The sequence below is a fragment of the Leguminivora glycinivorella genome, chromosome 15, assembly GCF_023078275.1.
Source record: "Leguminivora glycinivorella isolate SPB_JAAS2020 chromosome 15, LegGlyc_1.1, whole genome shotgun sequence".
Lineage (NCBI taxonomy): Eukaryota > Metazoa > Arthropoda > Insecta > Lepidoptera > Tortricidae > Leguminivora > Leguminivora glycinivorella.
This window is the reverse complement of record NC_062985.1, coordinates 921142-935941: the sequence shown is the minus strand read 5'-3', so window position 1 is coordinate 935941 and position 14800 is coordinate 921142. Positions and strand designations below refer to the sequence as shown.

At 36.4% G+C, this 14800-nt stretch overlaps 1 protein-coding gene across 1 annotated transcript in view; it reads right to left on the bottom strand.

Moving 5' to 3' along the window:
• LOC125234160 (ras-specific guanine nucleotide-releasing factor 2-like) overlaps window positions 1-14800 on the bottom strand; it is a 109602-nt gene that overhangs the window by 32222 nt on the left and 62580 nt on the right. Inside the window, 1 exon segment of the mRNA XM_048140364.1 lies at window positions 5780-5793. Coding sequence (XP_047996321.1) covers window positions 5780-5793 — 14 coding nt within the window.

Genomic DNA, 14800 nt, shown 5'->3' with positions numbered 1-14800 from the left:
AAGTTGGATGTGTTTCAGTACAATTTTAAAATGTTAAATCTGCCGTTTCGGCTTGGCTATTAAAACATAAGCAATTATGTCGTTCTCTGCTATAATTCTTTGATATTTTCTACTTAGTACGTACTTCGCTATCAAACAACCTGTATGGTCTGTGCAGTGATCTTTCTGTTCTGCGGTTGTCTGTGATTAAAACTCGTTGACGTTGGTATGTCAAAATATTTTCTGTAGCTTATGCTAAAAATACAAAAGATACAAAAACAATGGTATAAGAAAGGGAAAAGGCAGACTCCAGGTACATGGTTATTTTTTAAATACATCCAGCAGCGGGGCAGGCAGGGCCCAAGGTGACCGACCTACGCGCCGTGTACAGGAGTACCGCCTTCTGCATCTCACCCCTAGCGAGTGTCGCTCACTTTTGCCTATGAGATCGTTCGCCGAAACGACGATGATCGTCGAATCAACCAAGTATCTCGACCATTTTCGAGAACTGGCGCAGGTAAGTACCTACTTGTAGTACGGTACTTCGCGGTCCACAAGATTGTATGGAAAATACTAACTGCTGGTGAATTATCCTAGTTATGAGGTCATGTCTGTGCAATGTGCCCGAGTGACTCGCCGGGATAGTGTCCGACAAATGTTATTATTATTGTTTATATATAGCTAAACTCAAGCTTAATCCAGAACTGTAAAATAAACCTAAGAATTGGCTTTCTCTTTTTTAGGGTTTCATACCAAACATAGGCACAAAAGGAACCTTTCTGGTGCGGTTCGGCCCGTCTATTTTCTGCGTGTTCGGCAAAATACTCGATGACTCTATGTCTCTTACATAGTTTCTCTTAGTGCGTTTTCACATCATCCGTTCCGATATCGGATGTCGGACATGGGTCCGATGGGATGGCCCATGTTCCGTATATTTACGCCACCATCTTTGATTTTTTTATTTTGAAATCTTTCCTACATCCGATATCGGATCGGATAATGTGAAAACGCACTTACACACTACTTTACTTTTTAAGTAAGTAAATAAGTTAATCTTCTTTATTGCCCCACAAAGATAACAGGTTTACAAATTTAATAACAGAATTACATTGAAAATAAAGGCAGCAACAGGCGGTCTTATCGATGTATATGCGATCACTACCAGAATTCTTTATTAGGGTAGCACGAAATAAAGCATAGTTTTGGTATTTCCGATGAACTACAGTATGGATTCTTCAAAAAAGGAGTGTACTTAGTTTCTAATGGGTCGGCAACGCGCATGTGACACCCCTTGAGTTGCAGGTGTCCATAGTTTCCGGTGACCTCTTTTCCTCTTACCTGCCGCCGACGTGGTATAAAAAAAATTGTAAAAGGTAATTTAAATAATATAAGGTACCTAGTTTTAATTATCAATTTTAAAAACTTGTGTTTTTAACCAACTTCCAAATTTCGAGGAGGTTATCATTTATCAATTCGTGTGTAATGTTTGATGTTTGTTACTAAGTAGACAGGTTTAGATTTTTTTTAGTGTATGTACATATTATTGAAAGCCAGTTCTGATAATTGGATTCTGGAGAAATCGAGAAAACTCCTAAAGTCTGAAAGGCGCATAATATATAGTGAATTTTGTGTTTTATTAGAACATCATGCATTTCCATTCAAAACAGTCACATATGGTGAAGTGGAACAGTTTATGATGATCAGAGCGGAACTCTTCAACGACGAATTTAATGAGTTAAGTTTTTTAAGCACTTTGAGGTTTCAAGTCAGATTTCGATCATGCTGGAGTTTTGGTGATCTCTTTTGGATACCAATCCATGAAAGATCAAGGAAACTTCTCAAATTTGAACGGCACACTTGTAGTGACTTTTGTATTATCACCAAAGTCTCTCTAATGTTTTGGATTATGAATAAGGACAAGGACTTACATTTGACGAAGTGGAACTGATGATGATCAGAACGGAACTCCTCAAAAACGCATAGCTCGTGTTAAGAGATTGATGAAAGAACTGCTGATGATGATCCGATTAGGAGCCCTTCAGTGACACATAGCTCATGTTAGGGATTTGCTCATTTATGCGTTTGTGTGTATGTAAATAAATAAATAAATAATAAATATTGGGGGATACCTTACACAGATCAACCTGGCCCCAAACTAAGCAAAGCTTGTACTATGGGTGCTAGGCGACGACGATATACTTAATTATATAAATATATACATAGAAAACATCCATGACTCAGGAACAAATATCTGTGTTCATTACACAAATAAATGCCCTTATCGGGATTCGAACCCGGGACCGCGGCGTAGCAGGGTCACTACGCGCTAGGCCAGACCGGTCGTCATCATTTCATGTGTCTCTAAACATTAAAGTTTATTATTTCTTCAGTATCGATCGCAGTCGCATGTGCGTTTCGTGTATGAGGTGCCTGGCTCGCTTTTATGTAGTGTTATATAAATCCGGATTTGTGGCTAGGTCCGTGTTATCAAGGTCCGGGTACCCAAGTTTAATATGTCCGGATTCACGGATTCTAAGTACAGTCCAGTTTGCTTTCTACGTACAGTAGAATGGATGCGTTTTTAATTTTATAACAGTGAGGAATGTAAATCATTCTGTAAAGGACGGGTTCGGTACCTCGGCAACTTAGCACTGCCGGGACTACACGAATACACAAGCAGACATTTAGAACGGGTACCTTTTTCTTTTGACAGAGAACAGATCTTGGTATCTAGGAGGCAAACGTTAATTAGTTTTCTTACTTTCATTTGATAATCCGGTAAATTTTTTTGCAAGGTTCAGGTGTTCCGAAATAGAATATTCATTTATTTTCGAACAATACTATAAGGCCCAGAAACTTCAAGGTACTACGTCTTTTAATATACACATAGTTTTAAGTAGAGGAGTTGAGTAGTTTTATGTGCTCTGCCTACCCCTTCATGGGATACAGGCATGATTGTATGTATGTTGTATGTATGTATGTATAGTTTTAAGTTTATAGTTTTAAGCACAATGTTTAAAGCATGGAGTAGAAGAAGCTCATGTGTTAAAGAATGGTACTTATGTGGTAGCTTTTACATGTGATTAGAAGACTGTAATCAGGTCCGACTAAACAGGTTCGTCCTTGCCACTAAAAAGCGCCGTGATGTCATCGGATAGTGACGGATGAGAGAGTGTTTAGAAAAATGCAATAAAAAGTGTAGAGACTTGAATATCGACCTGTGGTATACTGACGTATGTGATATCTGCTGATTCCCGAACCGTTACCACTTTTTATTTATTTGTTAGGTAGATAAGCGACCAATTATATATACCTACTCCATTTTTTTCTATATAGAGGTATATAGAAATAGGAATCGAAGATGGTATGGAAAATATCCTTGTACTGCATTAACCGTCATCTTCATAACTAAAACATAAATCATGTCTGTAAAAGTAAGTAAGTAAGTACAAGGAATCTCTGGGCAACTTGCCCGGTGAAAAACCAAAAAGCTATTTATTCTATAGTGCGTTTTTAAATAGTTAAGAGACAAATATTTACATGTTAATAAATATTTTTAAGAAATTTCACAAACAACGAATGGGTTTGTTTCTACAGGACGACGTGTAACAATCATCATTTCTTAGCATAAGGAGTATACGATAAGGCATAACATCGCTTCTGGTATTTGATAGGTACTAGTACTACTTAGAAGGATTGATCATTACTAATATGTAGTAGACTGGACTGGTATGGTGAAGTTAGAGAGTTACTTCAGATAATATATAAAGAAGGTCCTCTTCGATAGTACTAGGAAACCCTAGGCTTGGTCCATTCCTTGGCCAAAGAATTTAGCGAATAATATTGATGTAATAGGCATAGTTGACTAATTACTCGTACTTCCCGTGAGAATTCATTTTGGTGGATTATTTGGTTATTTTTAAGTTAGTCTATATTTACTGTGTACCTTAGTTTTTATTTCAGATACCATCAGTTAAAGGATTTTATACAAACAATGCATAATATTTATTAGTTCATTATATCCAGTACACGACATGCTAAATGAGCATAAGGTACAAAGTAAGCGTAGGTATATACCTAAGTCTGTATTATGATAAACTTTTATTTCATATATTAATTTCCACTAATTTTTAGCCACTATTTATAAAACTGAACAGTGTAGTTCCTCTAGGTTATGATACACATCTCACAATATAAAAAAAAACTAAACAAAATTTGTACCTTGGTTATCAATTTAACTAAATAATTTAGGTTTTTTTTTTATACTATGTCGGTGGCAAACAAGCATACGGTCCGCCTGATGGAAAGCGGTTACCGTAACCTATGGACGCCTGCAACTCAAAGAGTGTCACATGCGCGTTGCCACCCCATTACAAACTTGTACACCCCTAAATCATACTATACTAAAGATTAAAAAATAACTTTGCTAAAAAAACCTTAGTTAACGTTCTATATTTCAAAAACTTTAATTTTGTTTTATATTACATCAGTTTTATTCTAAATATGATGGTTTTGTTAGGTTGTTTTTACAGCTTCAGGTTTTTTACTGATCTATCACATAAAACTTGTCAGTAAATAAGTTCGAATTTTGTACTTTTTTAATGAATTGTGCAATAAAGTTTACATAAAATAATATTTACAAATATACATACAATCAGCCTGTATCCCATAAAGAGGTAGGCAGAGCGCATGAAACTACTCATGTTTCTATGCCAGACTTGGCAAATAAGGGGTTGAAAGGAAACGAAACTCTGACAAAATGTAAAATAAAATAATCATCAGTTGATTTACCTTGTACGTTAGTTTGAGCTAGCCAGTGCGTTTATGTTTAATTTACAGTTTTAAATTAGTCTTGACTAAACTGAGCTTGGCTTAAAATAATAAATAAAATTAATACCTTTCTGATGGATTGGACTTTGACTAAGGGGATTCTAATGTCAGCAGAGATAGGTACTCTATACGTACTAGATAGGTACTACCTAGCTGTGAAAATTGATGAAGATAATATGTTAATGACTAAGGATCTGTCTACAGCTTCAACTACGGACAGTTTTTGAGTAAACAACTAGCAAAAGTCGCGCTTACAACGATCTCAAGACTACATTTTTTTGGTTTTATATTGATTCTATATCATCGTATAATCCTGGATTTGGGCACAATTATAAGCGTATTTATTTTAATATCGTTCTAATATCACTTTTCTTGCATACTGTTTGCTTTTACAGTAATCATGCCAAAACTAATTTAAGCCTCCTTAGGCTAATATCGCTTTTAGGTAAGTATTTTATAAGCCTGCATAGGCTTATTTTGGTCCAACGTTAGACTCTTATGAGCCTAAACAAGCCTATTTTGATTTTTGTACGACAACACGGTATTTGAAACATTCTAAGGCTATCCGCTTGGTCTGTAGCGTGATAATATAAAAATAATATTTGACAAAATAAACACGGAAGATACGAATTACCATTTAGTAATACTTATAAACTTATAATAGCGTGTTTATTATCCTTGGTGCTTCTTCATATTGCGCAATAAGTATTTGGAAAATATTATTTACTGTAAAATGGACCCTTATTTACACTTCAAATTTCATGCGCCCACTCAAATAATAGTATTTTGTATCCTCGTTAATTATTTTATTTCTATATTTGCAGTAAAAAGACGCCATTGTTATAGTTGCATTTTCTCAGTGCGCTATTAGACTATTATAAGATCATTTACTTAATATTAGCATTCTTGAATACCAATGACACGGCCATGTTTAATTAATTTAGGGTTCCTTGCTTTACCTATATAAAACCTCATTTTCTTTATCTTGACCTGATTTTATATCACTTGACCCTATAAAAACAAATATACTTATTGTTTTTACTTTTTATTCAAATGGCAATGTTGGTGATGTGAAATGGTTGTATACTTAGAATTGTGTTCCCAAAATCTATATAAGGTCTAATCACTTTATATTGATCCCATCTATTGTTTATTTAAGTATGTTTATTCTATATTACGCTAATATCGAACTAAATTACTGCTATTGATCTCATAATAGCTTTAAATAAGGTCACATAAAGATGCACTATTGTATTTTTATGTTATGCTGATATTAGTCTGAAGTTCTTACAAAAGCATTTATTAAGGCTATTATAACATCAAATGATCCAATATCGCTCTAAACTACTGCTATTGATCTTATAATAGTTTTGAATAAGATGAAAAAAGCATGTACTTATAGTGTTTTTATGTTATGCAGATATTAGCCTGACATTCTTACAAGAGCATTTATTAGGACCATTATAAAATCAAATAAACTTAGAGAAGGGGACTATAAGAACATTTACTCTCAAGAGCAATTAATCTACGTAAATGTTATTGTAGGAGTAAGAGGCTTATAATAGTATTATAAAATGCGCTTATATACACATATGAGACTAAGTAATGAGACAGAGAGTTCTAGAGTGCGTACTAGCTTGTCTAAGGCTAATATAAGAGCGTAACATTTTATAAAACAAATATTAGAGTGCTATAAGCCCACTACACTTATAAAGTGCGCAATCCAAGACTATTTTGCTAGCGTTCCTAATACCTAGATTTTTTACTATGTTTATGGGACAACATACGTATTATCTGAAACCAGTTCTGGTAACAATTAGCATTCATAAGTCATAACTACTTATTAATTTGGGCCTCAATCCTCTGTTCTTGAAATTATCGTCCAGTCGTATCGAATTCCTCAATAATTTCACACCCTATTTTTGTTGTTATAAAGCCTCTCTCTCTTTCAGTTCGATTAAAGAGATTTTTTTATGTTCAGCTGTTTACCTGATTTGACATCTTTGTTTTAAAAACGTGATTTTACTACCTACTAAATTTCTTTAAACTTTCAGTTAAATGTCAACAATCAGGACAAGGTTTCGCTTTCATCTTGGCTGCAGAAAGAGGAACCGCCGGACTACCCGAGACGTGTTGAAGATCCACCTTCTGAGTGAGAAAAACTGAGAGAGATACAGATTCTCTCAAGACATATGAATATTCTACACGGTGTTTTCTTAGTTACGTTAATTATAAGGATGCATTCCTATTATTCCTAATCTTATAATATCATTTACTTGGCACCCGAGCTTGCCTACGATTTTAATTGGATTCCAGACCATTGAGGTCAAATGGATTCTTGCAATTAAAAATCATCAAAAAAGAAATTTGCACATAGCATACCTGTATTCTTCATCTCCTTGAATACATATAAAATAAAACAACATAACTACCAAATTGTTTATTTCAATCACTTATTTTCAGAATTACATCCTTATTTGGTTATGCTTGGCATAGTTTGTATTATACATTATACACAGTAGTATATTTTATCTTGTACAGGTACTGTATGTATACCTCCAACGACTGAGACCATACCGCCATTTAATCGTTATTCTTTATTTAAAATGTATATTGATTCACGGTGTCCTCATAAGTGTACACAATCAAGATACTTAGCCCCATTGAGTGAGTGTTTTTTGTTAAATCCAATGTTTGTAGTTCTTTAAATATATCTATGGTTTATTTGACTAAAGGTAACAATATTTGAGTAAAAAAATGTGTGACCTTCGGTTTTTGGAATGATTGCTGGTACCATATGAGACCGCTAGCCTCGCACAGAGGTAAAAGCACAGAATGTATAATAGTACAAGTACAGAAGGCTCACTCCTTTGATGTCCACAAAATGCCGCCATTCTAATTTTTTACCTGCATTAACAAACGGACCGCACGCGAGCAGGCGACATTGAATTTTATTGCGCGGCGCGAAAGTCGTCACCACTGAATGGGCCGCGAATTCGCGGCCGCCGACATGTACATGTAGCGCGGCGATAAAAGCGCGGAGTGAGCCGCCCCTGGTAAAAGTAAGAAAATACTATAAAAATCTGTTATAATTATTTATTAACAAACAGACATTTTCAACATAATATTATGTAATAGGTAGACATGTTAGACTACATTTAATAAAAACCGGCCAAGAGCGTGTCGGGCCACGCTCAGTGTAGGGTTCCGTAGTTTTTCATATTTTTCTCAAAAACTACTGAACCTATCAAGTTCAAAATAATTTTCCTAGAAAGTCTTTATAAAGTTGTACTTTTGTGATTTTTTTCATATTTTTTAAACATATGGTTCAAAAGTTAGAGGGGGGGGGGGGGGGGACGCACTTTTTTCCTTTAGGAGCGATTATTTCCGAAAATATTAATATTATCAAAAAACGATCTTAGTAAACCCTAATTTATTTTTAAATACCTATCCAACAATATATCACACGTTGGGGTTGAAATGAAAAAAAATATCAGCCCCCACTTTACATGTAGGGGGTACCCTAATAAAACATTTTTTTCCATTTTTTATTTTTGCACTTTGTTGGCGTGATTGATATACATATTGGTACCAAATTTCAGCTTTCTAGTGCTAACGGACGGACGGACGGACGGACGGACGGACGGACAGACAGACATGGCGAAACTATAAGGGTTCCTAGTTGACTACGGAACCCTAAAAAGTAGGTTAGGGAGACCGGGGATAGTTGACTAACTTTTGGCTTCAGCTCATATATCTTTGATGTTTGTAATGAAAATAATTGTTGTTACAGATAGAAGAACTATTCGGGTCTCTAAACCCTTTATTTTTGACGCAAGTATTTGTTTGCAATTATAACACGTATCTATTCGATTTTCTAAACTCCAGACTCTTAGTTAACCTACCCCATCTTCGGAGTAAGTTGGCTAGGCGATAATTAATGTAAATAAAGAAATTATAAATTTAAATAAAATTTAAATATAGCCGGGGGCGCCACCCGGGGGCGGGCGAGTGGTCTAGTGGTAAGGACGTTAGCCGCGTAAGCTGAAGACCCGGGTTCGATTCCCGGCTCAGCCACCAGTGGCCCCTGGTGGGCCCTGTCGTTTTTTCTTTCGTGTATGATATCTATTTAAATTTATAATTTATATATAGTAGTGTGAACTAGTGTGACTACTTGAAAAAAAAAAAAAACAAATCGAAAAATATTCAATAAAATAATTTGATTTGTTCCCTAATTGTAATGTAAATACAGAAAATTAATAATTTACAATAAAACAAAGTGTACGTAATGTTAGTAGCTTTTATCGAATTACAAGACACACAAACTTCAATCAATTCAATCAAATGAATTTAAGTGATACCATACGGGACCGCTAGTCTAAAATGGGTATATCTGTTATAATCATAGTACCAGGTAAGGTACAGAGAGGCAAATCTTGACTGGGGGGAAATTGTAACTGATCCATTTTATATTATGATAAAAAAAAATCTGTTTATTTCTAAGAAACGTTTATTTATTACATACATGATGATGAGTTCTACATAGATCCACTGCACACGCCTACCATATATAAGCGGGCCAGCTTTTGAGTCTCACGCGTTCGAATTCAGAAAATTCTTATTTTCAACCGGTATTTTAGTGACAAAATCCCGTATCGCCCCCAGTGGACACTCTAATTAATAATTCAAGCATTGTAAAACATGAAAAAAATGGACCAGTTACATTTGCCCCCAGTCGAGATTTGCCCCGCTGTACCTTACATTAAAAAATCATAACAATAAGCGCTTGCATAATTAATTAATTATACAAGCTATTACTTCTTCTTCCTGCCAAGTTCCATCCCTGCCATATTTATTGTTAATAATAAGCAATTATCATCTTTTTTTTTAATATTACAGCAATTTATTGTTGTGATTAGCAATATTCATTTCAAAATTAAATTCCATGAATTTGGACATACGACGTAACACGGGTACACGGACGTTCATTACATGGACCCTAATTCGGATCCGTGTAACAATGAAGGGACCGCAAACTCAACGTTCTTTCTAAGAATGAAAAGAGATTAAATCGCGTATAATTAATTTACTTATAAATATATCCTGATGTTTTCCGACGACGACATTAAAAGCTAGTTTTATTTCATGAGTAATAAATAACTATCGTCCTAACCGAAGACAATATAATTATAATCTAATGTAAGTCTATGTTGATTGGTCTTCGCGTAGTATCTGAGGTGCCAGTGAGTTGAGGTGGTGTCCAGTAGGGAATGCTCCCGGGAATTCCCGGTACCAAAAGTACCGGGAAATCCCGGGATTTTTGAACTCTTTGGGTACCGGTACTGATGTTATAAAATCCCGGTTCTTCGGTACTTTTCGGTACTGAAAAATGGACAAAGATTACAAACTAAAACGCATTTAATCACTTCAAAAATTTGTACGTTAACGACGGAATATCCATTGAATGCTGTACAAATGTAATGAAAATAGTTTCAAACGCGTTAGAGTTGTCCCGCTCGGTATTCATCGGCTATGTGACAGTGTATGATTAATACCAATAAAAATCTATCTATCTATCTATCTATGATCGGAGCCTTGGCGTCGGTTATACTTAGAGGGTAAACCAAACTAACTTTGCTAATAATATTGTCTTCGGTTACTGCTATAGTTACTCATAACTTTGCTAATGTTAGAATTAGTTGAGGTCTGTAATGATTTCTTGCACATGTCGTCCAGGTTTCGAAAGTATGCTTAGAACGCAGTCTGATATACTATAATTTTGGTCCTAATAGGCGACCGGATTAAAATTCTAAGAATAGCCACCAACACACGTTAATTATTTGAATAGCCACCAAATTCTACAAAACCCATTACTCCAAATCTCCCACACACCCACAGCCTGTGCCTGATTTAGAAGAAAGCTTCCAACATCAACATCGCATTTGTCGATTACTCTAAAGCTTTCGACAGTCTTCATCACAATTCCATTTTCACAGCTTTACGCGATCAAGATATAGATTCCAGTTACATTCAGCTCATAACCACCATTTATCAAAATAGTACAGCCGCCATAAAACTACAGTCCTCAGGTTCCTCATTTTCTATTCAAAAAGGAGTCAAGCAAGGAGATCCGTTATCGTCAAAACTGTTTACCAGCACACTTGAACAAGTCTTCCAGAAGCTTATGACAAGTTGGGAAGATCGGGGCCTTATCGTCGGGAATAGAAGGCTAATAATCTTCTATTTGCCGACGACATTGTTCTGTTCTCCTCAATCCTCTGCCGAATGCCGAATGAGCTATGGGCCAAGATTACCACAGAGTAGCAGCCCAGGCCAAAACGGGGACCCGGCAGACCACGTATGCGATGGCGGAACAAGTTAGACTCCTTTATGAAAGAATGGCCGAGCACTGCACAAAACCGGGAGGAATGGAAAAAGCGGGGGCAAGCCTTTGCCCAGCAGTGGGAAATCGCAGGCTCTTAATAATAATAAAACATAATGAGATGTTTGTTACACCATACTTTTGAACGTAGCCTCCCGAACATGGCCGCCGCTTGGCCACTACGTATCCAACAATCTCTGCATCAAGCGGGAGATTGTTGGATACGGTCGACCTAAGGTAGCAAAACTTATCGACGACTTCCATTTTATGTTTTATTCATAATTTTACAACAAATGTACTAGTAAACCCTCAGTACCGAAAAGTACCGAAGAACCGGGATTTCCCGGTTCTTTCCCAGTACCGGAAATCTCAGTCCCGGTTCTGGGACTGGTACCGGTTCTGCATTCCCTAGTGTCCAGCCAGAAGTTGAATTTCTGAAATGTTGCATTTGCAAAAAAAAAAGTATTTGCAGCATGTTGTGTTAAAATGACGAATTTGTATACCTGGAGATGAATTTTCTTAAATTTTAATTGGCATGAAGTGGAATTTGCAGCTTGTTGAATTTGCAAAAAAAACTTAATTTTTCCCACTTCGTTACCATTTTTCAAACACTTTGTGCTGCGGTTACAAAGTGAAAAGTATGCGAAATAATAGAAAATTTCGGGACCATTTTTTTATCTCTTGTTTTTTGCCCCAGATCGAAAGGGCTCGTGATTCTGAGTAGGAAAACCATAAATTTTACCTACCTTAGAAAAAATATTTTTGGTGATTATTCTCGCGAAAATGCCAAATGTTAATAATGTACTATCAGCTGCAAAAGTGCATGGCGAATTTATCAATGGATTCATTCATAATTTCTCCATGCACTTTCGCAGCTGATAGTACCTACTATTTCAGTTATTACATGTATGGTGTTTTTCAGAACAAGTTCGCATACCAGGCTATTTCTGTCAGGTCGAAATTTCAAAGGGTCATATGTAGGGTAGGCACTGAAAAACATCGTACGATACACGTGCGAAGAGGAAATCCTAAACAAGCTGTCAAAAATTCGACACGAGTTTCTGCACTTGTATCGTAATGTAGGTACTATATACCATTCAGAAATAAAACATAAGGGACAACTGTTCGAGAAACATGAACATTTTGAATTAAAATTTTATTAAGTCTGATAAAAATATGTAAAGTAAATAAATGAGTTGGCCGTGGCGTCAGTAGCTACTCAGTTGCTTTTGGCAACTCTAGTTACTAGCTGTCACCTTTAATTTGACAATAGAGTCCATTGATCATTTTAGAACAATTGAGTGAGACTCAATTTCATATTAATTCCGTATCAGCAAAAAGTTCAGAAAATTAATTTTGACAGTTATTAAAATGAAGTGTTTTTTTCTTGCAAAATCTGTAAATTACGCCAATTTTCATTAATTTCAAATCTAGAGGATTCCTTAGACCGTTTCCGTATAGCATCACCTGTATTCGCATAGTGGCATAGCAAGATCTGGTAGCTGCTGCGCCACGGGTGTGAAAAATAGAACTAAAAAATGGTGAAGAGGCCGGCTGTGCAATTCCCATTAAGTTTGTACAGTTGGATCACGTCTCCGATTTGGATAAAAATTGGTAGGCTGATAGAGTCCATGATGCTGAGCAAGAACCTTCCTTTGTTGTTACCAGATTTCTATGCATTTTCGGTAACAAAAAAGGAAAGTTTCATACAATCAATCTAGGACATTTTGGGAAACCTAGTGAATCTTGCTCAGCATCATGGACTATCTAACATGGACATGGACAGCATATGGTATATTCCAAAGGGTAAGTAAAGTAAGTATTGCAAAACAATAAAAAAAATACAACGCGATTTAGATACCTAGGTAGCAAGGAAATGTTATTTGTAAGAGGGGTTAAATAAACTACTTAAACCTATACCCAAGAATAATTCGTTAATATAGATATTATAGCTGTCTCTATAAATCTTCTAAGGCGCATAATATGGAGTGTAGAAAAAACTCCATAAGCTATAGTAACGTATAGTAGCTTTGATAGAAACATTAAGAACCATTCGTTTTGTTATTTGACATTGGGCGAATGAATTGAATACAATATTAGTTACAACGCCATCTGTGAAGCGTGAAATTGTCAATGTCATTTTGCCGAAATATTTTTCTTTGGCTGACTGCCGATAGTTGTAGTTTACATTTATGAAGCTAGATGGAGCTTTAGCTGGGCTATTGCTCCGCGGAACGCATTTCGGCGCTTCTATGTGTGCGTGCTTGCGGGGGCTGAGGTAATTGACAAGCGTGGCCTATGAGCTGTCAGTCGCTCCTTTAGTAGCCCCTTAATATTTAACTAGACAAAAAGCCCGTGTAATGTACAAGGTGCCTAGCTAACGTCGCAATCGCTAACGCTTCGTAAGCGTATCAGCTAGCTTTCCTTATCGCTCTTCTGTAGTGGCACACCTCGGACACTGGCGATCAAATATATGAAAGAGGCGCGTTTCTAGCACACAGTCTAAGCTCGTGTAGGTGAACGCGGACTATGCTTGTATGAGTGAGATATGACAGATCGACTGTTCGCGTTTTTGACAGGCGGTAACTGTAAATGGGCCATTTTTTTCAAAGTTGTCCAGTGTCCACCCCACTTTTTTTTGGATTTGGAATTTTTTATGTGGTTTCCACTCAGAATCACGAGCTCTTTCAATTCTAATGGGAGAAAAAAAGTGTCCTAAGGTTTTTTTCCCATTCCGTTACCATTTTTCCATACATTTTGTATGGCGGTAACGGAATGGAAGGTTCGAAAAAATGTATGGAAATCTTGGGACATTTTTTTCTCCTATCAGGATCGAAAGAGCTCGCGATTCTAAGTATAATTCGCATAAAAAATACCCATGTTACAAAAAAAGTGGGGTGGACAACTTTGAAAAAAATGGCCCAAATCCGAGAAGGGGTAGGCGGCACTTTCACCGGGGAGCGGCAGTGGCCATACTGTACGATAGTACTCTTTATTATACTGTGGTAGTGGCGTGACAAAGCCACTGCGTTTCGAACGCCACCTAGCGTCAACGATTGTCACCTCGGCTGGGCCGCCTGGGCTACCAACTTAACAATGCTAGTGGGCAAAATAATAACTAAAACTATTGTATAGTAATTTGACACAATTGTGAGAGAATAGCGACTTTGGCAGCGGCAAAGTTAAGTTTGTTTTCAGATTTTCATACGATTCATCAAAGATTCAAATGATTCAAGTTTCTAATGGGGTGGCAACGCGTATGTGACACTGTTTGAGTTGCAGGCGTCCATAGGTTACGGTGACCGCTTTACATCAGGCGGGCCGTATACTTGTTTGCCACCGACGTAGTATAAAAGATGGTCGACTGAGATTGTACGGTTAATAATTTTAATGGCTGTATCCGTTTGCTTTTCTGTTGATGAAGGGTGCTGCCGTTATGATTTATAATAGGCTACTTTCCTCCTAGTCAAATCAGCTTCTTTTTAAGAACTGTCAAAACGATATATTTTGAACGACTTGCTAATATGGAATTAATGTGAAATCGCATGAGTGACGTCACGGTCAACTAATCAGTAGTAGTTTACTTTATATATTTCTATCTGATTTATC